This window comes from Thunnus albacares, chromosome 8 (genome assembly GCF_914725855.1).
Source record: "Thunnus albacares chromosome 8, fThuAlb1.1, whole genome shotgun sequence".
NCBI lineage: Eukaryota > Metazoa > Chordata > Actinopteri > Scombriformes > Scombridae > Thunnus > Thunnus albacares.
In genome coordinates, this window is record NC_058113.1 from 3,059,268 (window position 1) to 3,083,706 (window position 24,439).

Genomic DNA, 24,439 nt, shown 5'->3' on the forward strand with positions numbered 1-24,439 from the left:
AACAGCTTCTTAATGGATAGCAAGCTGAGATGATGTCCATTAGTGGAACAGTGTGTTTATTGTGCTCCAAGAAGAAAAGCTGGTTTGCTCGCTTGTTGAAAGGTTATTGATGAGATGTCAATCAACTGGATCCAATGCTCAGCGCCACACTTTGATACAGAATGACTCCTCTGCTCTGTTATACATGGATCATACCAACAAACCTGTCAATTCATACTAAAACAACTGTAATATGATCATTGCTATCCAGCACACATGATGGAAATATATAAGCATATTCAGCACATTTATGATTTATGATGATTATAATAAAGGGAAACAGCGAACATTTGACAAAAGCAGGTCAGATTACTCTCACTTGGGTGCTGCATTCATAAATACACTGCCAAAAACTGCTACAGGGGTTAGAACACATTAGAACAAGATATATTGCATTACATTAAACTATAGAACATATTTTATGAAAATAAATCTATGTCTCATTTGTGACTCTGATAGGAACAAAAGAAGAAAATATTATGTCATCTCCCTGGCTGCTACCTGTGACTGTTGTCACTGCCAGAGAATTGTATATATTCTGATGCTTCATAATGAGTCTCTATACCAGATTATTTCTGAACCACAAATCTATTTTTATGCATAAAAACCTTATCCAGCATATAGATATACCAGATTCGTTGACTTGAATCAATGAATGATTTGTTAACCTTCACATATTTAAATCATTCATTGATTCAAGTCAACAAATCCTTTGTGAATAACTTCAAAAAACATACAATTCTCTGTTATTAATCTCACATACAAGTGCTCATTGAAAGAGCTGGTATGTATCAAGCTGCTCAGAGTACATGTGGTCTTAAGTGTGTCAATGTTTGAAAGAATGAGAATTTTCACTTTATTTGTACAAGAAGGAATTGATGCCACATATAAACATGTTATGGTGAGTTATGGTGCAGAGTTGTGAGTGACTCACAATTTATCAGTTAAGACTTAAAAAACATTTATTTTTACTACATCTTAAATAAATTACAATAATTTAAATAATAGAAATGACACAGATACTAATAAACAGGTAGAGTATGTGTATAAAGACATTAAATGTTTCTGTCTCTGAATCCTAACAGAATCACTCCAGCATACTGTAGCTTCACATACATGTAAACACTAAATATTGCTGATATTAATGCTGGTGCTGATGTATGGAATGTTGACTAAAATTACACTGTACTGCCCTTCAGCTGTACTAATCAGGATTATTAGGATTATTGCTCTCTAGTCTTTCTTTGGCTTCAAGCTTGTGTGTGCATTAAGTCTTCTGGGTGAGGGAGGCTGTGATGGGGGGCTTCAGCAGAGGGAGGACCACTCCTTGTCTTTGGAGATGTCTCAGGATGTCCAGGATGGAGTCCAGCTCCAGGCGGAAAGCTTCCAGCTCTCTGCTCTTGTCCTGAGCCAGACGCTTCCAGCGCTCCACCTCTGACTGCTGCTGGTCAGCCTCCAGCGCCTGCCATGAGCCGCCGATCACCTTGCAGGAGGAGAGAGAGCGTATTGTAACTTTACAGACTTTATCATTTCAAAGCAGGACATGAGCGGTCAGTTCTACCTGCTGCAGCTCTTTCTCTCTGTGCTGGTGTCTCAGCTCCATGTTGAGGATCTTCCTCTCCAGGCTACACACCAGTCTCACCTCTGGGCTCTGAGCTTCTTTAGCTTCCCTCAGCTCCTTCAGCAGTCTGCTCAGCTGAACACAAGACGTAACAGTAACATGTCAAGTTCAAGTGAACAGTTCTGTCGCTGCAGAATATTAAAAAAGCACAAGCTTGGGACTAATGTAAACAACAAACAAATGAAATGAAATAAAATAAAACTAACAAATGAGTTTCTATAGTTCAGACCATCATTTTATCAGTTATGATAACACTGTACTCACTAAGTTAAAGCTTGCCTGTTGAGTTTCTGACCTCTGGTAGTGTCTCCTGCATGAGGATGCATGTGCACATGGATACACAGTCTGCAGCTATTTTCACACTTCCAAGTCTATGTTCCTCTGTTGAACATGTGCAACTAAAGTAACTGTGTGTTTGGCTCTGAGCGCTGCCAAAATGTGGATGACCTACACTCAGTACTGTACCTGAACGCATCCTGTGTAGATACAGACTAGCTGCTGCTGCTGCTCTGCTAACTTGCTTATTCAACAGAAACCTTTAATAGCAGAGCGATATCATTAAAAAGATGGCTGAGCAACACACACCAGCGGTCAGACGAGGTTTTCAACAAACCACCAGGTTAGCGATTAGCTAGATGTGTTTCAGGATACAGATCATTTATATTTTAGTTCTTTCTTGCAGTAAAGAGACAATAAAAACTATCAGAGTGAAACCTGCTTCTGCAGAGCATCCTCTCGAGTCCTGGATACCGTCAGTGCATCTCTGACGCCCTGCAGCTCTTTCAGCTGCTCTTGCAGATGCTTCACCAGTATCTGCAGGTGGATGTGAGGGATAAACAAGTGACAGGTGTGAGGTGGAGCCTTTCCTTCCTGCTGATATGAGATATGTTTGGTTAAAGACTCCGTACCTCCTGAGTGTTGAGCTCATTGGTAAGTTGAGCCACCTTTGAGGACGAGTGCTCCAGAGCGTGTGTGGCCTGCAGACGCTCCAACACCCCGTGGTGCTCTGCCTTCAGAGAGGACAGCTCCTCTGACAACTGCTGCTTCAGCCTTAACAGATGACATCATAATCAGTCTCACGTTCAGGCTCTGCTGCTGTGGTTTACACTGATACACATACCTGCACAGCTCCTCCTCAGCTTGTACAACATCAGACTTTAACGACTCCTTCTCCTGCTCGCTGTGCAGCTCCAGCTGCTCCAGGCGCTCCCTCAGAGCCTCGTTCTCCTGCAGGACCTCTGAGATATGACTCCCTGTGCAAAGAATGCATCAGTACGATATAAGTATTCTTAGTGGTCTCAAGTTATAGCAGCAGAGGCACAACAGGTTTTATACAACTGTTTCATATATGCAGTGGAGATTTATACAAAGGTGAAGTGCTTTCCTTTGATTATTTGAGATGCCTGTAATTTGGGGCATATAGCATATTTTCTAGCATGCATACCTGTAAACACAGTGGGCTGGTAGGTCTTCTCATAGTGAGCAGCTGGAAAGGTTTGTTCTTCTGCAGTAGCGGGGCAGAGGCTCTTGGTCGGGGCTGGTTGTTGTTTGGTTTCTGTAGGACGGGCTTCGTGTCGCGTGTTAGGGACAGACAGCATGTTCCTCCTCTCTCTCTGCAGTCTCTGCACCGTACGGTTCAGCTCCTGAATAGTTTGTGTCTTGGTGGCGAGCTCTTGGTTGAGCCGGTCTATCCGCACGCCGAACGCTGCCTCTGCTTGCCGCTGGTGTCGGCCTGGGCTGGGCTGGGCCTGCAGGGGGGAGGGTTTGCATCAGTTTGACTGTCTGTTCACAGCTTTGAATAATCTCATACAGTCCGATATTCTACGTAGTCAAATATTTCCGAGATCAAGAGAGAGCACAGCTCATACCGACCTTGTGTTTGAGCTGCTGCTGGAGAGACTCTATCTGGTCCTGGAGGGATTTCTCTTTCTGCTGCTGGGCTTCCTTCACATGCTGCAGCTCTTCCTCCAGACCTCTGACCTGTGACACCTGTGACTCAGGCCCACATTCTGAGGCTGCTGCTGCTGCTGCTGTGAGCTGACCTTTCTGTTCCACCTGCTGCTCCAGCTCTGAGATCTGCTGTTCATAGCGGAGCTACGGGGTATACACACACACACACACACATATACATATATATATATACAATCACCGGCCACTTCATTAGGAACACCTGTGTGATCTAATGCAATCTAAAACAACAGCTCCGCCATAAATTCTACTTTTACAAAGCTTATACATTTTCAGTTTTTGTTGACAATGTCAGAAAGGTGATAATTCTACTTTATGTTTATTATTGAGGTCGTAGTGAGCGGTGGTGTACTGGGGTGAATTATATTGAAAAGTGTTCCTAATATTTTGTCCACTCCAGTATCATATGATGAGTTTTCTCCTGTACTTCTGCATAACTGATCTGGTGAAAAGTGATCAACAGTTATTGAGGACAAGTGTTGTTTAATGTCTGAATATTGAACTTAAACCACCTCCGTGTTTTATGCTGATTTGTTTACTATTCGGCAGATCTTCATCATAAAAAGTCGTGTTGCTTTGGCTGCTATAATATAGCCTTTAGTTGTACCTTGATCCTGTGGAACTGTTGCTCCATGGCCCGCAGGCTGCGTTTGGCCTCCTCGTCGTGGCTCTCCAGCTCCGCCTCCAGACGCTGAATCCTTCGCTCCAGCAGGGTGTTGATGCGGTTGGGCGGGGACGTCCTCGCAGCATCCTCATCCTCTTGACCCCCGGCCGTGGCTGCAGCGTAGATCAGAGCGGGCAGCGAGTTTGGGTTTCTACGTCTTAGTATCTGCTCCAGCTCCTTCACCTGGTAAAGACAGGAGGTCTCTTAAACAATGAGCTGACATAAAGCGGTGAGGGGAGGGAGGTAGTGGAACAAGTTTGATTAGTTAGCTTGTTGTGTGTGTGTGTGTGTGTGTGTGTGTGTGTGTGTGTGTGAGAAACCTGTCGCTCCAGGTCCTGCATCCTTTTAGCATCCACAGATTTCTCTCTGGCCTTCCTCTGCTGCTCACTGCTTCTTCTGCCAACCTCCATTTTCAGTTTTTCCACCTGAAATGTGGACAGTTATTTCAACACAGTAACATTCAACTGCTCAAACATACTGATCCAAAACTATTCTGAATGTACAAACATGAACAAAATATTTTACATTTGCATAAGTTATTGAACTATGAACAGTTTGTTAAGTTTGCTCTTTTACGTTCCAACATACTTTTTGTCAGTGTTTGTAATGAATCTGTTCTGAACATGGTGGTTTATGTTAGTAATTGTCATTTTTGTGCTGGTTTATAGTTTTTACCATGAGTGAGGTCTCATTTCTTGACCACAGCTGTATTTTACTATTGTGTTTGTGAGTTCCTGTCTCCTGTGTTGGATGTCAATAAAGGGTTTTCATCGCTGAGAGCTGCTTCCTGTCTCTCTTCCGCGCTGCTCACAATGTTATAGCTGTGTCTCCATTCAGGGGCTGCATCCTTCAAAGGCTGTATTAATGTAGCAATGTATGTATAAGACTGAATGCCTCACAGCGGTGCGACCAAGGATGTTCCATTTCGAAGGTTCCTTCAAATGCAGCTGGATTTTTGGAGGATGCAACAAACGGATCCTTCACAGCCAAACTTATCCCAGAATGCATTTCGCACCAAACGGCAGCAATATGGCGGAGAGTTTTTGAGCCGTCGCAGCCTCTGAATTGAGACACAGCTTCAGGAACCAGTTAGTGGCTGTCTTTATCATCTCCAGGTTATTTGTTGTGTGACAGCAGCACCTCACCTGTTCTTGGAGTTGGTGTATCTCAGCTGTAGCAGCCTTCAGTCTGCCAGCATCTCTGTCCAGCAGCTCCTGGTTCTCAGCAAACCACTGGAGCTTCTTCTTCAGGGCCGACACCTCCTCTCTGTGCTTGTCCTCCAGGACACGCATCTCGAAGGTCTTATCACCTGACACGTTCAGAATGTTGACAGACAGATACATGACGAACACTCTCAGGATATGCATGTATTCAGCTCAGCTCATGAACCAATGCAATGTTTGTATGTTTGCTTGAGCTTTAGCACCAACAGTCTGTATCCAGTCTGACCTGAGGTGGAGATGGCCTGCACTTTAGCTAGGTCTCTCTCTTTCTTCATTAGCTGCACGTCCACCTCCAGAGCCTGCTTTTCTTGCTTCAGTCTGTGAATGTCCTCAGACAGCTTCGCCTCGTTCCTCTGCAAAAAAAAGAGACTTTTCGATAATGAGTGAGGCAGCGGAAACAGAACTTGAGTCTGTCAGTAACTCAGCGACAGAGGTACTTACCTGAAATGTATTTATCTGAGCTAACAAGTCTGTGATGCGCTGAGTGTGATCCATTGAGCAGACATTTCCAACAGGCCTTGAGGTTTTATTCAGCTGCTTCCTGGTGGAAATGAAAAAAACATGCCAGAGAAAAAACTGAACAGATTGAAAAATACCTTTCAAAATGATGATGAAAACATAATCATAATGCTGTGAAATCTCATAAATAAGCCAACACTCAATAACAAGAAGTGTCCATAGATTTTTTAAATTAGTATCTGGAAGACATTTACAGCAATAACACAGTCACAAATAGCTCTGGTACACACACACACACCGTCACTGAACCCACCTCGTGAAAGCCAGTTCATTCAGCAGCCTCTGGTTTTCATTAAACATGGCCTCCTCGTTGGCTTTACTCTTGGCCTGCTGAGCCTTCATCTGCAAGTACAGCTTCTCATTCTCCTGTAACAACACCTTTGTTTTACTGTGGTTTAAAAGTACAAATATTAAAAACACAAGAAGAAAATAAAAACAGAAAACAAAAAGGAAAAGAAAACTACACAATGTACAGTAAAATGCAGTTAGTTCTTCCTCAGTTTGTAGTACAGTGCTTCACAGCTGGGCATATTACTCTGCTACATTAACACACCACAGAAAATACATTAACACCCCTACTGGATACATTTGCATTTGATATGCTGACTTTGTTTTACTCAGTTGCTTTAGTCAGAAGATGATGACTCACAAAAGTGTAACTCAGCAGCTGCGATCAGTGGATTTGAACAACAATCTGTGAATAAAGCCAGTAACACTTCATGGTTCATGTTCCTATCAAACAAGATCACTAACTCTACTTGTGGCCTCCAACTGCTAGAGTGGGTGTGATGTCCCACTGCTGACCTCATTAAGGCCGTATTCAGACCAGAGCAGGCGGTGCAGCATTGAGCTGCAGGGTGGAGTGGAGGTGTGGTGGTGGTGGTGGTGGTGGGGGGGTGTGGGCGTGTTTATTTGTGCTCTAGAACGTAACCGCTGTGAAACAATCAGAAAATAACGTTTTATTGCTCTGATTCACCGGCTTTCTCGCTACCAACGCTCCCTCTCTTCATTCACTCTCTAGCTCGCTTGACCACAGCTCTCTCTCTCGCTCTCTTTTTCTCTCGTCTTTTTTATAATGACTCGGGAAGCCGACAGCAAAGTCGAACTTTACATTTAACGTTATCAAGCGAAGAGAAATGTCCTCCCCTCGTCCTAGTAACATCTTTGTCTTCCCTCATGGCAGAGTTTACAACGCTGATCTTTCATGAAGATATTTGTAACCACCATCAGTATTGCAACATTAGCAAGGTGTGGGGAAAATAGAGTAGATCCAACTTAACGCTAATGTTAAATGTCAGCCAGCTACTGTGCAGTTAATAAACCGAGATAGTTAGTGGTGTACATGCTAAGAACACTACTTTTTCACTCCATTGTGGGACTTTGAGAGGGCACTATTAGCATACATTTCACATTCATGCAGACCTACACCCGTCTCACTCAAATCAAACTGTGGACAGTAACTACAGCTCATTACATATAGTCAATAGCATCCATCCTACACACAAAAGAGACCGTTTCTCGAGCGTGGAGATTAATATTTAAAAACAGATTTGATGAAATGAAGATCAGAGGAAAAGAAAGGGCAGTCACATGCAAATCATAGACGGAAATGAACAGTGAAGACAGTCATAAAGACAGAAACAAACCTGCTGATAACCTTTTATGAGCGTCTCCTGCTCTTTTATTTCTTTATCAATCTGTTGGATCTTTTTCTCTGTAGCAGAGTCAGACGCCTCTGTCAATCTCCTCTTCTGAACGGCTTCTTCTGCACTCCGCAGCTGAGGAGTGCAACAAAACAGCTTATTCACTAGTTTTTCATTTACAACTATTACTACTAGATCTTTTCTCTGTATCTGATTCCAATCAGAGTCCTTCAATATTGACCATCTTCCAATAACAAGTCATTTTAAAACCTACTTTAAAATCAGTTTCAGTTTGTTTGACAGCTGAATCGCTCCATCCTGCATCACCTCTTTCCTTCTTTTTCTATTGTGTCCTATTGTGTTTTGTATTCTATCCATAGTGAAAGTGTTTTTTTACATTACACATTACATTACATGCATTTTTACACAGCGGTTGGACTAAAATTATAATGTATTTAAATAAAAGAGTGGTGTTTTTTTTGCAAGTTGTTACATTATCACGCCCACACTGACACTATTGGACAAAACTAAGGCGTGGGCCTAAAAGTAACTGTTACCATGTGTTACTGTCTTTTAACTGTTGATGAATGTCTGATGTTGGACTTTCTGAGTGTAGCAAAAAAAAAGGCTACACAGCGAAAAAAAATGGCCTACTATAGCTACACCTGGAGATGAATGTGTATAATTGGGAGTGATAGTAATCCAAATAAAAGAGTCTACAGCCAACTGTCACCCCACTCTCAACCACACACAGTGCAGTAAACACACAGTGTAAGTTTAAAAAGATATGCAGACAATGTTTTTGTGTTGTGAGTGTGTTTGTGAGTCACCTTGCTCTGCAGCAGGTAGTTCTGCTGTCTGAGTGAGTTGAGCTCCTCTGCTTCTTGCTTCATCATCTGCAGTTCTCTCTCCTTCTGAGCCAGCTGGACTCTCAGCTCCTCCACCACAGAGCTGTCCTCTTCCTTCTGGAAGTCAGACATTTAACATCTCTCACTGATTGAGTTTGTAAAAGACAGAAAAGCGTTTATTACATGTACACAGAGTTTCACACTAGTACAGCAACATGGATGATCCCTCACTGGCTTCCCACCTGCAAACACTGACAACTGATCCTTTCTGAAAATGATTAAATCCTCCTCCAGACATTGACTGTCCGATATACTTTAAACATTTCAGAGGATTGTCAGAATGCTGAAGCTTTGTGCAAACTAACACTGATGTGGAGACAGTATTATTTCCAATCCAGGTGCAACTGATACATTTTAGAGAAGTCTGAGCCACCATTGTTACTAAGATGAATCATACTTGGATCATTACCAGAGCTTCAAGGTCACTAATGAACTCAGCAATAATGGCAGAATAGTTTTGAATATGGTTAAAAGCAAGGTGGAGCCTAGAAAACAAGCTCCACATTAGGAGAGGTAGTGAAAAGAATATAATATGATGTTTTATGATTTTGCATTGGGTTCTTTATCCCAGGATCAAGGCCTGGGTTTGCTTTGTGTTGCTTTTTATGCACAGTAAACATATTCAAGTAAAACTCTACCAGCTTCAAGTGGATTGCTTTGAGTGTGTCTCTTATAAGTTTTGAGTTTAATGCTGAGTTTTGGGTGACGTGAAGATTTACTGGCCGATCTGAAGATGTCCCATGACAACACCTACTCACATTTCACCTTATATAACTACTATAATATTCAGACTAATTATCCTGACCCTGCGATACAAGAACAATGCTGCTACTTTAATTCCGCAGCTGTTACATGGATAATCAACTGAACATGCTGACTTTATGCCTGGGAACTTTAAAAATAAGTCAGTCGAGACAGCAAAATGTGTTTTCTTACACTCTTCTTTGGGAGATGTTGTGTCAGTCTGGATCCTTGAGGACCTCTGACTTCCTGTGAATCTGTAGCATCCTGGCGACTGCTGGTGTCTATCTGCTGTTGAAGGACAGTCACTAAAGACTGCACAGATGCCACCAGCTCACTGCTCACCTTCACACCTGGCTCTGCAAATCAGTCAAAACATAAAAAAGGTATTCACACAAATGATTCTACACATTCACACCACGCTGATGTGACCAGTCTGATGCATGTGAGTTTCACTAATAATAATAATTATAATAACCTGTGTAGTTGCAGTCATCTTTGTCTTGGCTCATTGTGGATTTGTTTTTTTCTCGTGCATGCTGCAGAGAATGGGAAACAGAAGACTGGGACTTGGCTGTAGCAGCAGCGGCTCTGCTCAGTCCGGTTGATCTGGAGGTCACCGCCGTTCTACCCTCCGCTCTCCTGCCTCTCCCAGCAGCCACAGAGGGTTTCCTCCATGAAGATGCAGAAGCGTGAGAAACGGCGGAGCCACGGGCCGCCTGGGGGATAATGTCCATAGTTTATTATGGTTACACTGTGGTGTATTAACATGAACGGATATTATACTCTTGACAAGTAGTGTGATTGGAGTTTGCTAGTATGTACTGTAGCGCCATCAGTGATGTTTCTACGTAGGTGATAATCATCATCTAATTAACCATAATATATCCAAAAATAAAATTGCTATTAATTCAGAGGACAAAAACATTATTTCAATAATTCAGCAAATTGTGAAAATATACTTTGCAGCTACTACATAAATGGCTAAACATTTGAAATATAAATGTATGTGTAAACTTCTCCATATAGGCCATTTCTGAACAAGCTGCTAAATCTGTTCTAAAATTGCTCCTTTTATGTAGTAAGCATTCAGAACAGGAATGGGGCAGGTGTACATTTTACAATACACCACCGCTTACATAACCAATGCTAAATTGTTATATTTTTAGTGGAGAAGTGGTGCATGAAGTGGTCTGTCTGGCACAAGTACAAATCCAAGGACTGCTGAAATGGACAAACATTTCAAAATTAAGTCTCACTGGTTGTTTCTTAGCTTTGCCAGCCTGAAAGGATGTATGAAGAGAAAACTGATCCTGCATCAGTCTCTCCACTTCCTCCCTGATGCTCCATGTCAAGTCACGGCTGAGAAGGTCTGGAGAGCTGGATGGGTGGTTTGTCAATCCTCTGGCTCCCTTTGACCCTGCCGAGTCAGCCTTCCCTGTTCGCCTCTCATGTGACTCTGGAGAAGTCACGTCTGGGAAAGTCCTTTCCAAGGAGTGGAATGTCTTCTCTTGGTCAAGTTCTACAGCCCTGTCATCAGAAAATGTGACAAAACTTTCACCATAACTTTGTAAAAGCTTTAATGTTCAACACAGTACAGCTGAGCCCATATGTAATATATCATTATGTGACAGTAATGTCATCCCAAATGAATGATGCAGTCATCTTCTCAGCAAAACAATGGAAATGTACACAAATGTTAATACAACATGAATACAAATATGAGTCTGAGATCATAGCTGTCAGTTCTCTATCTGTGCATACAGTGATGCAGACATCAGGACAGGTTTAGGCTCAACACAGAAACCTGACGCTGAGGGAATCTGCTAACCTTTCTCTATCAAAAGCAGGAAAAATAACAACATACCTGACCTTTATTTACATGATTACATTTGTAACAGTTGTTCCTTTGATTGTTACAGAGACCAATAGGTGACAGAGACTGACAGAGATTTTTAGCCATGGATGAGATTGTCAGTCCGTTAGTCCACCACTTTGGTCCAGACTGAAATATTTCAACAACTGTTTGATGAAGTGCCATGATATTTTGTAGAGACATTCATGGTCCCCAGAGGATGAATCCTACTGTCTTTGGTGATCCCCTGGCTTTTACTCTAGCTTAACTCCTGCAAAGCCAATGACATTCCCATCATCCTCAGCTGTATAATGTGGTTAGTGCTAATTAGCAAACGTTAGTATCCTTCGATGGTGAACATGATACACGATACCTGCTAAACATCAGCATGTTAGCATTGTCATTGTGAGCATGTTAGTGTGTTCATTAGCATTTAGCTCAAAGCACCTCTGTGCCTAAGTGCAGCCTCACAGAGCTGCTAGCATGGCTGTAGACTCTTAGTCTGGTTTTTGATTTAATAATTTTGCACAATTTCAAGAAAACATTTTGCCATTCTGACCTGACTGGCTGGAGGGAGAAACCTCTGATATGGTCCTTCTCTGGTCTGATGGGCCTCATCAGCTCTTCTGCAGTGGGCAGCTCTAAATACACACATACACAAATAAATTCATACAGGACCAATTTATTCAACATACATCAGGCAAGGACGACCAGTAAATGTTGCCATAATCAAGATGGAAAATGGATCGAGTGTAAAATCATTTTTCATTCACAATAAGACATCAAGCACTATAACTGACTTCATGTGACTGAGTCAAATCAATCTGTTTAATCCATCTTCATAGTTCTTCTTGAACTATGGACCCTTTTCATGCCAAACAGTTGTCAAAGAAGGAAAAGCACAGGTGTAAATAATAACACTAATAATGCCTCTGTTCCATTCATTGTCCCAGTAAGTCATGTCAGTGAGTGAGCATGCACAATAAGAGAGTGCTGGAATGCAGCCATCATTAATGTTATGAATTCCACCTCTACTTTTCTGACTGACTTGGTTTTCACTGTCTACTCAGAGGTCAACCCACACAGCAGTATTGATACATTTCATTGTCAACTGAACACACTTTAGGGCATTTTTGAAGACCTCAGCACTGTCTGTTTGTGTCTTTTCCACAGTTAGATGATCTGACTAAAATCATAGTGTTATCATGAGTTTACCCCAACCCTCAGAGATCAAACTGGTGGTGTCCAAGTTTACCAATTGAAAGTTTAAGGGGCAGTGTAAAGTGTTAAACATGTTGGAGCTGACCATATCAATCTATATGTAGTTATGAAAACATGTCCAAGCTGCTAGGAAGAACACAGTGGAGATTTATGTCTAGTATAGTCTTTTTATAGGAAGTATACTCATTGGTTAGGTCCATATAATGTACAATATTTACCAGTGATTGATGACTTTAGGAGGTGATGAGGACTAAAAAATATACCAGAGCATGATGGATTGTGGGATACTGACGACTGTAAAGAATACACTGCTCGTGATTTGCTTCTAGAAGAATCTTTGTAAGGAGACATGAAGCAGAGATAACCTCCTATATACAGAATGATTCCAACATTCCTCCAAATACTGTCTACAGTTTGGTCTGTCTGACCTGACTCATTGGTAGAAGCAGGCTGTAGGGACTGTCTGGCATGTTGTGGGGGAGAGGATGGAGATACAGGTCTGTTAAACCTTCCCCTCCCTTCTAGTGATGAATAATTGTCATTATGGTCATCTGAATCCTCCACCACATGGATCTGCCTGTAGGCGTCATGAAGAGCCTCCATCTCTGAGCCTCCACTCTGCACATAGGACTGACCTGCAGAGAAAACAAACTTAAGTGTACAGAGTCAAGTGGGAAGTGGGTCACAGGAGAAGCACACACACACAAAAAATAGAATAAAGAGAAGAAAGAGGCAGCAGACAGAGCTGGCCAAAGATAATCTGTTTGACTGGACTATCAGTATATCTACAGTCTAGAATCTTCTGGATGTGTTGGGTCTTTTAAAAGTATGGAGTGGTTATGATTTATAGTTTGAGTATATGGATATATATATGAGTATATGGAGTGCTCCATCACTGTTACACTCTTTGTCACTGTTACATTTCTTTGAGAAGACCTCAGTATTCCTCAATCCTTCTCTGCTGTAAGAGTGTCTTCTGTTCTTCAGTCCATCTATAACTGCAGAGATATTCTCTGTTCTTGAGAAGTTCAGTGCCTCCAACACTACTTGTTAGAACTCTGTCCACACCTGCTGACTGATGCTCACTTATTCTATCAACATGTTTTAACAAGCATGTATACAAAAACTACCTGGAAATGAAGCTTACTCTCTGTACTTTGCTTTAAGCTGTTGTTTTAAAGGGAATGCAGATTTCATAAAACAAAATCATCTATTTTACATCATTTGTTTTGTTCCACTTATGTTCTCAGACGTTCAGTATGTATCTGTGTTACCTCTGTCCAGTGATCCTGCTATGTCCTTCCTCATGTCTTCTCCACCAGTGTCATCCAGGGAATCATAGAGAGAAACTGACACCAAAGTGAAGTTAGTGTCGCCCCTTTGAAGACATCGTGTTCTTTTTAACTGAAAGGTTTTATTCCTCCCACCACCCACACATTACATAAAAACATTGTTTTTTTTTTCTTACCTTTAGCAAGAATTGGAGACATTTTAGACTTCTGAAAAACAGAAAAGAACATGAATTACTGAACCTGTACCAAGACATTTCAATTTCTGAATTTGAGACTAAGTGATTTTTCAGTGTAAATATTCATGGAATCTGTGGATGTCATCACAAATTTTGTTGACCCTGTTCTCAGCTTTGATCCAACCACCATGCAGTCTAAAGATTTAATGACGTATTCCATGTTAACCTGCTTTTACCATCATGAGCTTGTCTGACTGAGAATTGATTTTGCACCAACGTTTCACTCAACTTTGGTGTATGACTGACTGAAATTCATCATTAGTTTTGACAACGAGGGCATCCTGACCAGTGCAACCTGTCCCATTTGGCTGATTTTTCACCATAAAAATTCCAAGGAGCTTGTTCCAAGTGAGATGATGATTTTGGGCAGCACCAATTTCAAAAGAAACTGTGTTAAGGAAGTGGTGCTGTGGCTCTGTTGTTGCTATTTGGTACAGGTGAGTCTTTTTCTAACTACTTGTGAACTAGCAGTGAAACAGTGTTACCTATAGTTCACATATTTTACTATTACAGCTCTACCTTTGCACAGATGGGTAACATTAAACAGCTAGTTGGAAGTTTTTTATGTATGTGATGCACACGCTGGTCTGCATCTGAGGACATGGAGAAGCTGCTTTGTGGTGCTTTTGACTCAGGTTTGTATATTTCTATAGCAGCCTCAACCACATGCATTTGTTCAGTGGAGACAAAGAATGCAGTGGAGATTTTGGTTGGTAGAATTCAGTTAGAAAGTTGGTGGTGGCCCTGGATAAGTACTGTTGATACATGGTTTCATAACTTTCTTTTAACCCAAGCTCTTTTTAACCTTGAAACATTCGTTATAATGCAAAGCTCCTTTTTGACACATTGGGTTCTTTGGGTATTGTAATGAGACAGTAATTTCTATCACATGAACAATATTCTATACTTGGGTCACATGATGACACCTGAACAAGTTCCATTTGTTGATTAAGATTGTGAGATGTGGCTGAAATCTCTAAAAAAGCTAGTAAGTGGACGTTCAAATGACTAAGTTGCTGAGGTCCTAACTTATCAAAGAACCCTTTCAGAGTTTAATAGCTATAGATTCAAGTCACAAACCTCTTTCCCATTCTCCTCATCTTCAAAATCCTCACTGTAGTGTGGAGAGTCTGTAAGTGATGAGAGAGAGAGAGAGAGAGAGAGAGAGAGGGATTTAAACACGCAGAGAAAGAGATAAAGCAAACTGAGAAGAGGTTTGAGGATCATTACTCTTACCTGGAGAGTCTCTGACAGTCTCTGTGAGTCTGCCCTTCCTGAGATCATCTTCACTCTGCTCCACTGCTTCCTCATCTTTCCTGGAGGGAAGATATCCATCCTCATCACATTATAGCAACAACACTGAGCGGCAGTACAGACGCTGCACCCGAGACCAGAGTTAATACGCAATTCTGTTCCACTTTTGGCTCATCTGTCAAGGGCTGATGGACTTCAAAAAATTACCTCCGGGCTCCATTGAGATGGTAATAAAATATTTACCACAAAGCTCATTAACTTAAACTCATCATTCTGTTCATTTAGCTTATGTCAAATCACAGGAGGCGGTTCATAATAGACAAGAAACCACATGACCTTTGTCAACAGTGGGATTCCAAAAGACAATAAATCAACTTTTACAAAGATTAAGATGAAACCAAAGAGCTAAAGATTAACCATCCAGATAACTGAGAGAGTGAAATTAAAATGTTAGCAAAATGTCAGCTAATCTGAATCATGTTGTGTTGCCTGATTAATTAAATAAAACTAATTATCTTAATTCTAGAATGAAAAGCATCAGAAAAGGCATTGATTCTGTGCCATAAAAAGCAATTTGATTTGACTTCTTCACTGACATTGATTTCTTCCAATATGTATGTTATTGTCTCTGGAAGTCAGCAGCCAATGTGGTGGCAGACACCTCTATACTGATCTGTTTCAGACTACTATATTTAGGCCTTTAGTGCTGAGTGGGTGTAATGCTAGAGCGTGGCCATTTACATACCTGAGGTTAGTAGCCATGGTAGAACTAGTGGAGTCTAGCTCTCTGTTCAGCTGGGAGTAATCTATAGATGATGAAGCACCTGCCTCTAGTTGGGCAAAGAACCTGGCTTTCTCCTCTTCTTCCTCCAGAGTGTCCAACCCCATACCGGTCATGTTCACAGCTGGTGCCAATGCTGAGTTTTTTTTTAGAAGAGAGCACACATGGAAAGCACAACTGTCATACTCCTGGAGTGAATAACTACAAATCTGAGTGAAGATAAAGAAAGAAGGTAAGGTCCCCTATTCAGACAGGATGTGGAACACCAAACAGAGCACCCCACCAAGTTAGAATTGGACTCTTATATCACTGTCAGACTCTTTCACTGGACGATATTTGCTTATATGCATCTGTTTCACATCTGTTTTCAAACTCACCCTCTGTGTCTGTACTGTCTCTGTTGAGAACAGCTGCTTCCAGCCCTTCTTCTTCTTTCAAACCAGTGTCTCCTGAATCCTCATCCTCCTCTCGAATTGGCTGAGATTTCCTCAAAGATTTCCTGAAAGTCTTCCCAGATCCCAGCAGTCCTAGACAAAAATATCATGAAGCAGCATTAATAAAGCTTCGGTTGAACACCTGTAAATAAACAAACTACGGACTATATTTCACAGGTATTTATTTTTGTGCATTTACTCTTCTTGTGCCAACTGTCAACACTGAGGACTGTCGGAATTTTATACATCTCTCTTTCTTGTGTATATAGATTTGATAACTGGTCTATCAATAAATGGGACTAACTGTGGTTACTAGCTGATGGGACATGGATGAATGTGTGTTTCATCCGAGCCACAAAAGTCTATATAACCACAACCAGTGTGTGAATAATTACTTAGGAGGAAACTGTCTCAGAATAAATATCCTTCTTCTCCTCTCTGTATTCATCTGTCAGAGTAAAGTCACTTATTTGACATTTGTCTGCAGCTTTCCGACTCAAGACTTTTAGTAATTCTAATCCATAATAAAGGGATTAAATGCCATAATTTACATATACTATGTCCTCATTTATGTTAAGATGGATAAGAAATGAAACTCTTCCAGAACACTTGGTGCACTTGTGTATCGCTTATGGCTCTTTACTGCCACCTAGTGTCTTTTGGTATATATGCGTCCTTCCACTGTGTGTTTGAATAAGTCAACTTACATGATTTCTGTTTTGTTGTTCACTGAGGCCAACACATTTTAAATCAAAGCTGTGTCAGGTTCCAGACGTTTGCTGAATAATGTCCCCCCCACACATATATGATGACACCACAACCTAGTCAGACAGTTTTAGGGTATGTTTTCAGGGTAATCTCCATCAGGCAGTGAATGACAATGACAGAACCTATTATCTCCTATGTAATAGAAGACCAGCACTGACCTAATGTATCAGTAAGCAAACATAAAAGATTATTAGTCTATGACAGACTCTATGACTCTATGACAGGAAGCTAAGAGAACTAGTGATGTCTATCGGTCTACTGCTGAGGGACTAATGTGACACTAGCAGGGGGTTTGGGAGTTTGAGGGGGTCGGAGCTGAAGTTACCATCTTCACTGTCCCCCTGGGAAAGACTATCAGTGCTGGCTGCTGGAGTATCATTAGAGAGGGTCTCATCAGGGCTCCTCTCTCCTGATGCACACTGGAGGTTTTCATGTGTGGGACTGCTCAGACTGTCAGAGCAGGAGTCATCAGCTGGAGTTCTCTGTCTCGTCACAGTTGGAGAAATCTCCACAACTGGATCTTTGTGGGTCTTGTCAGCAGCTTTGCTGCGAGGTTTGGGGACTGGCTTATAAAAAGGCTCCGCAGTGACAACTTCAGACAGCATGGAGAAAAAGAGGGCAGACAATATATGTGCACTGTCCAATTAGAGTAGAGTTTGAATGTTTGAAACTACACGAGGCATGCAGAGGAGATTTGACAATAGGGATCAACCTGTTTAAAAATAGTACATTTCTATTGTCATAATGCTAACCAACCCTGCTATTTTAAGCTACAGCCCCGTGAAAAATATGACATGATCACATAATGGAAGGTGGATAGCAGCTGTAGTTGCAGCATATTAACCAAAGGTGGGATTAAGTCATTGTTTTACACAAGTAAGAGCATAAGTAGTTCTTGGTTATGAAGTCCAAAGTCAAGTGTCCAGTACAGTGAAGCCTGAGTCAAGTACCATGTGAAGACCAATGAGTGTGTTTTAAGTCCTAAACAAGTCCTTATGCACACTTTACCAAATGTAATGCCACTTATTAACTATATTAATAATTAACCATTTTTTTCATAGAGTGCTTTTCAAGATCCTCAAAGACACTTTACATGACAAACGACATGACAGAAATAATGAACTTATATTTCTTACTTTTAAATAAACATTCTAATACTTAAAACAGGGTTTCTGCAGGCTTCACTGAGTTCAATTCAAGACTTTTAGAGACATTTTAATACCACATAGAGCTCAGCTTCTGTTTCATGGTAAAAGTATGAAAGATATCAATATAAGCATTAGTGATGATACGGCCTAGAATTATTTACCAAGTGCAATATGAAATAAATGTCAATTTATTTCAATTCATTTTACATTTTTGTCATGACTTAATTGCAGTATATGACAATCATTCCCCATAACATGACTAATGACTCATTAATCATCACCTGGACAAGAAAGGATGAATGGATAGACAGATTAACCAATTAATATTAGCTAATTAATTTAAGCTCCAGACAAGTTTTGCTAAAATTACATTAAAAAAATAAAAATAAAAAATAAACATTTTATATCCAACATTACTGTCTATGGCAGGCTAGAAAAAATATTTAAAACCTTTGCGAATTAATTTTAAGACTTTTAAATACCTTCTAATGCCTTTTTTTTGAGGAAGACTAAATCAATGCTTTTTTTTCCAAGAGCTGCAGACATCCTGTTAAAAGCTAAATGATCAGATATGTGATTCCTGTGACTAGGTTTTTGATGGTGTTCTCCACTCACAATCATAGAGCGATGTTACAGAGTGGTGCTTCTTATAACACAAATAATCTTTGGCTGAGTACAGACAGCAGCTTACAGACAGCGCATTAACAAGACAACAGCCAAGCTTCATTTTGGCCTTTTGGCAAGTTACCATGAACTAGTTACCGCTGATAAGCAGTAGTCTGCTGCAGGCTACATCTGAAAGAGCTGATTCTCTGCACACCTTCTTATAGCATCATTTCATTTAAGGAAGATATCAAGTCAATCTGGGTAAAAAGACTAAAGTCAAAGTAAAGTCACGAGTCATTGGTGTCAAAATCAAAGTCTTTTATTATTTTGTCAAGTCAAGTCTCATGTCATCAGTCTCGACTCCACATCTCTGGTGCTTGCTGTGTACTACAGGCCCACATGACCAAAGATGTGAACAGACAGTGTTTTCCTAACAGACTCTGTGGGAGCAACTTTCTCTCACCCTCTTGATTCTCAGGCTGAGACTTTTTGGCTTTGATAAATCTGCTTTTGGTCGTTGCTGCAGGGAAAAGAGGAAAAACAGGAAAAAGACAGTTTTTCAAATAAGGAGATAGTCAACAGACAATACAGAGCTGTGAAAATGTACACTCATTTAGCTGCATGTTTGCACATTTCTGCAGCCAATTTGACATTTTATGTCAGTGACACCCGTAAGAGATCAAACAACAAGCCACGGGATACGCCTGGAAGATGTGCAAAACTGAGAAAAATCCAACAAGGTACCTTTTCACAGCACTGGAAGTAAACAGAAAAGATCATGAGGCAGACAACACAATGTTACAAGACAAGCAGAAAGAAATCAAAGAGTAGAACAGCATGAGAACAGCATGCTAGTGCAAGGATACTGGATAATGAGGGTTAGGGGGACAGAGGAACTTATATGTGATGGGAACTGTTGAACTATTAACTGTAATTTTGTTGCAAGCTTTTCTCCACATTTCAGCACACAGGTTGGTTCATAATGAAAACTGCCTCAAACTGTCTTCAATTAGCAGAGGTGCGCACACAGAGTGAACACACATGTTCAGGTGTCAACGAATGTATCAGAAACATCAGTACTGATGTTCACAGCTGGCTGCAGCATCACACAGTAGCTGAAAGGATAAGAAAGAGGCTGTGCACATTTACGCATTCAGCACAGAAGCAGTAACTTCATTAACAGCAGATCGGTCAAGATCTGACGGTAATTCATGTTCTGTGTTCAGGTTTATATGGTGGAACTGTTTGTAATAAAGCAGCCGTATGGATGAATCCTGAGCTCCGTCAGAGCTGTCAGGACATTTTTATTTTTAAGTCCACAAAAGACTTGTTTTATGAGCGTTTGGTTCCTGCCATTTCAGTTGTAAAATCCTTTAACATATACCCAAATGCTTATACACTGACACATCTGCAGCAACTGATATTATACATTCTCATTCTGAAGGTGCCAAAGACAAATAGGACCTGTGTGATGGATATTATATCATGAAGAGTCCTCTCCTCGTTATTACCTCTCCCTGCTCCTCCATCGCTGTGTTCGTCATCTTGCCACCATGACACTGTTGCTTTCCGGGCTGATTTCTGACTACTTTTAGCACCTGGCTGCTTGTCAGAGGCGCCCAAATCCACCGAGTCATCTGAAACAGACTGACAAGAAATCAAGATTAAGTCAGAAAGATTCCCTCAGGACAAGACTGTGTACAGCAACCCATGACATCCTTTATTTTTGTCTCCATCTTTGATGTTCCACACTCATATTTCTGTTTAAAAAGACCAGTTCTTATCGCAGCATTTCAGCTCCACAGCTCTGCTCAGCTGACATTTAGTCAATTCAGTTTCTATTTCATCTACTAGGTTTCCATTACTACTAAACAAGAGACGTTAAAATCCAGTCAGTCTCTGAATTTGTATCAGAGTTGATTAGACAGACAGTCATTAGTGCTTTCCAGTTGACATGCTGCTACTGGTGAGAGTTCAGATCATTCATTTCATGGGCCTGTACCATAAAGGAAGTTCAGCTTAGTCTGTCTCCTTTTGGGTTACCTGCTTCACTGACCCTAACGCTGTTGATCCTGGATAACCAGTATCACAAAGCTGATTATCAACTGGCTCAGTTTAACTCTGGGTTCCCCAGTTCATGCCATGCACATTCATATGATCAGGTCGGCAATATATCTATGAACACCACCACAGCAGCCTGTACAGTGTTATATTACCTCCTTCAAGAACAGCTCAAACTGTTCATCCAGCTCTTCCTTGGTCAGTCTGTGAGACATAGTGATGCTGTCTGCTCCATCAGCCAACAGGAACCCCGGCAACTGACAAGACAAGAAAAAGAATCAGGTGAACAAAATGAAACCTCGTATAGCATGTTCTACACTTTTTCATCTTTAAAACATGAAAAGGCTTAAAGGTGATGAGGTGCAATGCATTACATCATCTACAGGTAATAATTATGTTACTACAGAATACTGGCCATCAAGGATAATGATAATCAATATTTGGCAGCAGAGGCCCAGATATCTAATCTAGTATGGGTCAAGCTCCAAAAAACGCCAGATCCTACATTTCCCATAATGCAGACGACAGCATCTGTCATTGCTTGGTAAACACCCAGGAATTAACAAGACCAATCCATACAATTCTGATGACATCTTTATGATATGATATGCATGCTGCATAAAATATGAACTTACTTCTTTTCAATCAGTTATGGTTATTATGAATGTGTCAATGTTTATATATGTTTACTTCAAATGTATAGTAAAGGAATAAACGCATTTACAGCCGTCTATAAAGACTTTTGAAGTAATAGGCACGTAGAAAACATGAAACTTACATGACAGTCGCATCAAAAAATCTTTATTTATCATCTTAGTTAACAAACATACAATAAACCAAGCAGGGCTTGCTTTGATTTGACTTCAAAATACTGTTGTCGTGTAGGGCTCAGTGTAAACCATTTATAAAAGAGGTGATATTTTATTGAAATAAAACACTGTCCGCTAAAACACTTCCGCCGAATACATTAGAATATCCTTACAGTTATTATAATGACAGGCAGTACCTCAGAACACTGCCAGATGTACAAATACAGTTTGACATGTATTAATACATACGAGAGGACGGGATCATGTTGTCGCCTAGGAAACCAACACTACGACTTCCGGTAAAAACTGTCAAAATCAAACGGTATTCGAGGTTTAACTACGTGACTTAGTGAAGCCAGAGCAAAGTCCACTTCATATTACATTCACAGCTTGAAAAACAATAAATACAATAACACATTTAACTACAACTAATTTATATATACTGACTTCATTCCTCTATCAGAATTCTCGTTATTTCGACAGTCTGAAGTGGCGTTTTCTGTTAGAAATGTCAGAGTATCGTTTTAAGGAGCAGAAATGGTAGCGTGCTAAAGTTACAGTGTGGACGCCCGTTTTTATTCTGAAATAAGTATCCCCTCATTTCCGGCGTTTTTTCCACACAATATGACAGAATTAACAGCAGCTTAAGTTGCTTATCTCGTTAGCTAGTAACATTAGCTTACTAACTCCGCCCACTACATGAGGAATAATGCACTAGACTTTCACCAAGGTAAACGTATCAATCTTGTATCAGAAGAACTCACATAAAAGACTGGTTTTCGACAGCTGTGCCGAGCGACCACTTGAAGTGTTCTCCTCCGCGCTCTGTTGTTTTGAGTATCTGGCAGTTCCCGCGACACCACCCGGGTGACGAAACTAATCTGATTGGCTAGTAAAAATACGTCATAAGAAAGGATAACCAATAGACAGATGAATAGAGAGGGCTCAGCATATGGCCAAGAGTATGAGACGGGTCCGGCTCAAAAATATACATCTATGGTCCGGCTCATGAGCTGCTTTCACATTTGATCGGACCACACTCCTATCTGTAATTACTTTTTAGATATCCATAATAGCATTTCTACCAGTCAAAACTGTATTCTTACTAGTCAGAGTAGTAATTAAAGATATCCACAATAACATTCTTACTAGCAGAAATTGTATTTCAAGATATCTACAACTTTTGATTGTACTAGTCAAAAATACATTTAAGATATCTAAAAGTGGCAGTTTTAACATTTAATAGCTAGATTGGATATGTACTGGAGATATATGTTATTCAATTCTTCCTTGTCAAAGTGAGCATTTCAGATATCCACAATAAGTTTCGTCCTATCCACAATTTTCATTTCAGATATCCACAACGTCATTCTTCTGAGGACAAATGATATTACCTTTGCCATTCATGTGTGTTGGGCTTTCAATTTCAGATAACACAATTCACAATCCACAATTACATTTTTGATATCTAGAATGAACATTCTGGATATCTGCAATAGATATTTTACTAGGTAAAACTCAGATTGCAGTTATCTACAGTCCAATTGTGGTCCGTCCTGTACGTAACACTCGTACGGAATGCTCTAAGAAGTAAAGTGAATGCATCCACAAGGAGGCAGACTGTTGGTTGGAGAATTTTGACAGGGTTGTTGCACAAAAAATCCAAGAGGAATTTGAGAGCAGACATTTCACAAGTGCACAGAAGCAGCCTGAGTGTGAGGAGAAGGGCTGAAGCTGGAGCAGGAAATCTGTGCAAGCAACAATATATCTGAGTGTAAGCATACAGTTAGAGCAAAAGCAGAGCAAGTCTAAGCACAAGCAGAGGCTATTTGAGAGCGAGGGTGGGATTTGAGGGAGAGAATAACAAAATGTGAATGTGAAATCAATAAATCATGTTCTCAAATTGAAAGACCACACTCTTGAATAAAGACAGGAAAAAAGCCCCATATAACAATGCCCCCATGCTCAAAGCGAAGTCCATAAAGAAATACCTTTACTGGTTTGGTGTGGAGAAACTTGACTGGCCAACACAGAGCTCTGACCTCAATCCCATACAACACCTTTGGGATAAACCAGAACACTGACAGCAAGCCAGGCCTTATCACTGTTGGACCTCACTAATGCTCTTGTGGCTGAATGGAGGTAAATCCCTGCAGCCAGTTTCAAAAATCTGCTGGAAAGCCTTCAAAGAAGAATGGAGACTTTTTTAGCAGCAGATTAATGCCCATGGTTTTGGAATGAGATGCTCAACAATGTATTGGTGTAATATTTGGATGTCTACATGGGTTTGACCCTGTAGTAGTGCAGGTCTAATGACTAATAGGCTAAGTCTATTCATTACACAGCATTGGTGCAGGGATTACTTATTTGATGTCAATTATTCACAGTAAGGGATCAATATTCTTCACTCCAATGGTAAATCAGCTGCTGGAAGCTTGTATTACTAAAAAGAGAGTTTTTATAAATCAAAGTATTGCATACTACCCCTCTGATTATATCCTATCTGTATTTGCAGACACTGAAAGAAATACACCTACCAATACCTCTAAAGTACGCTAATTATTACTATTATACCCTGATTTGTCTTATCTGTATATAACAAGAACTGTAAAATTGCACTGCCCTTTAAAATGACAAAATATCAAGCG

General features: G+C 40.6%; 1 protein-coding gene across 3 annotated transcripts; it reads right to left on the reverse strand.

Annotated features, from left to right (window-relative positions):
* Window positions 1–983: 983 nt before the first annotated feature.
* Window positions 984–22,661, reverse strand: cep162 (centrosomal protein 162). 3 transcript variants are annotated; one of them, XM_044359793.1, is made up of 31 exons: window positions 22,556–22,661; window positions 21,138–21,239; window positions 20,433–20,568; window positions 19,385–19,441; window positions 17,493–17,759; window positions 16,343–16,492; window positions 15,930–16,101; window positions 15,167–15,246; window positions 15,011–15,060; window positions 13,871–13,901; window positions 13,677–13,751; window positions 12,831–13,037; window positions 11,741–11,822; window positions 10,586–10,856; window positions 9,805–10,045; window positions 9,522–9,685; window positions 8,508–8,642; window positions 7,681–7,812; window positions 6,288–6,400; window positions 5,957–6,056; window positions 5,742–5,868; window positions 5,438–5,601; window positions 4,613–4,717; window positions 4,236–4,475; window positions 3,533–3,754; window positions 3,105–3,408; window positions 2,781–2,913; window positions 2,569–2,710; window positions 2,375–2,473; window positions 1,601–1,735; window positions 984–1,522 (listed from the first exon to the last, which is right to left on the reverse strand). In XM_044359793.1, the coding sequence occupies exons 2-31, from the start codon at window positions 21,195–21,197 to the stop codon at window positions 1,307–1,309; spliced, it is 4,410 nt and encodes a 1,469-aa protein (XP_044215728.1). In that variant the 5' UTR covers window positions 21,198–21,239; window positions 22,556–22,661; the 3' UTR covers window positions 984–1,306. The 3 variants fall into 3 exon arrangements, with proteins under 3 accessions (XP_044215728.1, XP_044215729.1, XP_044215730.1); XM_044359794.1 differs by lacking the exon at window positions 17,493–17,759 and having other exon boundaries at window positions 22,556–22,659; XM_044359795.1 differs by lacking the exons at window positions 17,493–17,759; window positions 19,385–19,441 and having other exon boundaries at window positions 22,556–22,659.
* Between the last annotated feature and the right edge of the window lie 1,778 nt (window positions 22,662–24,439).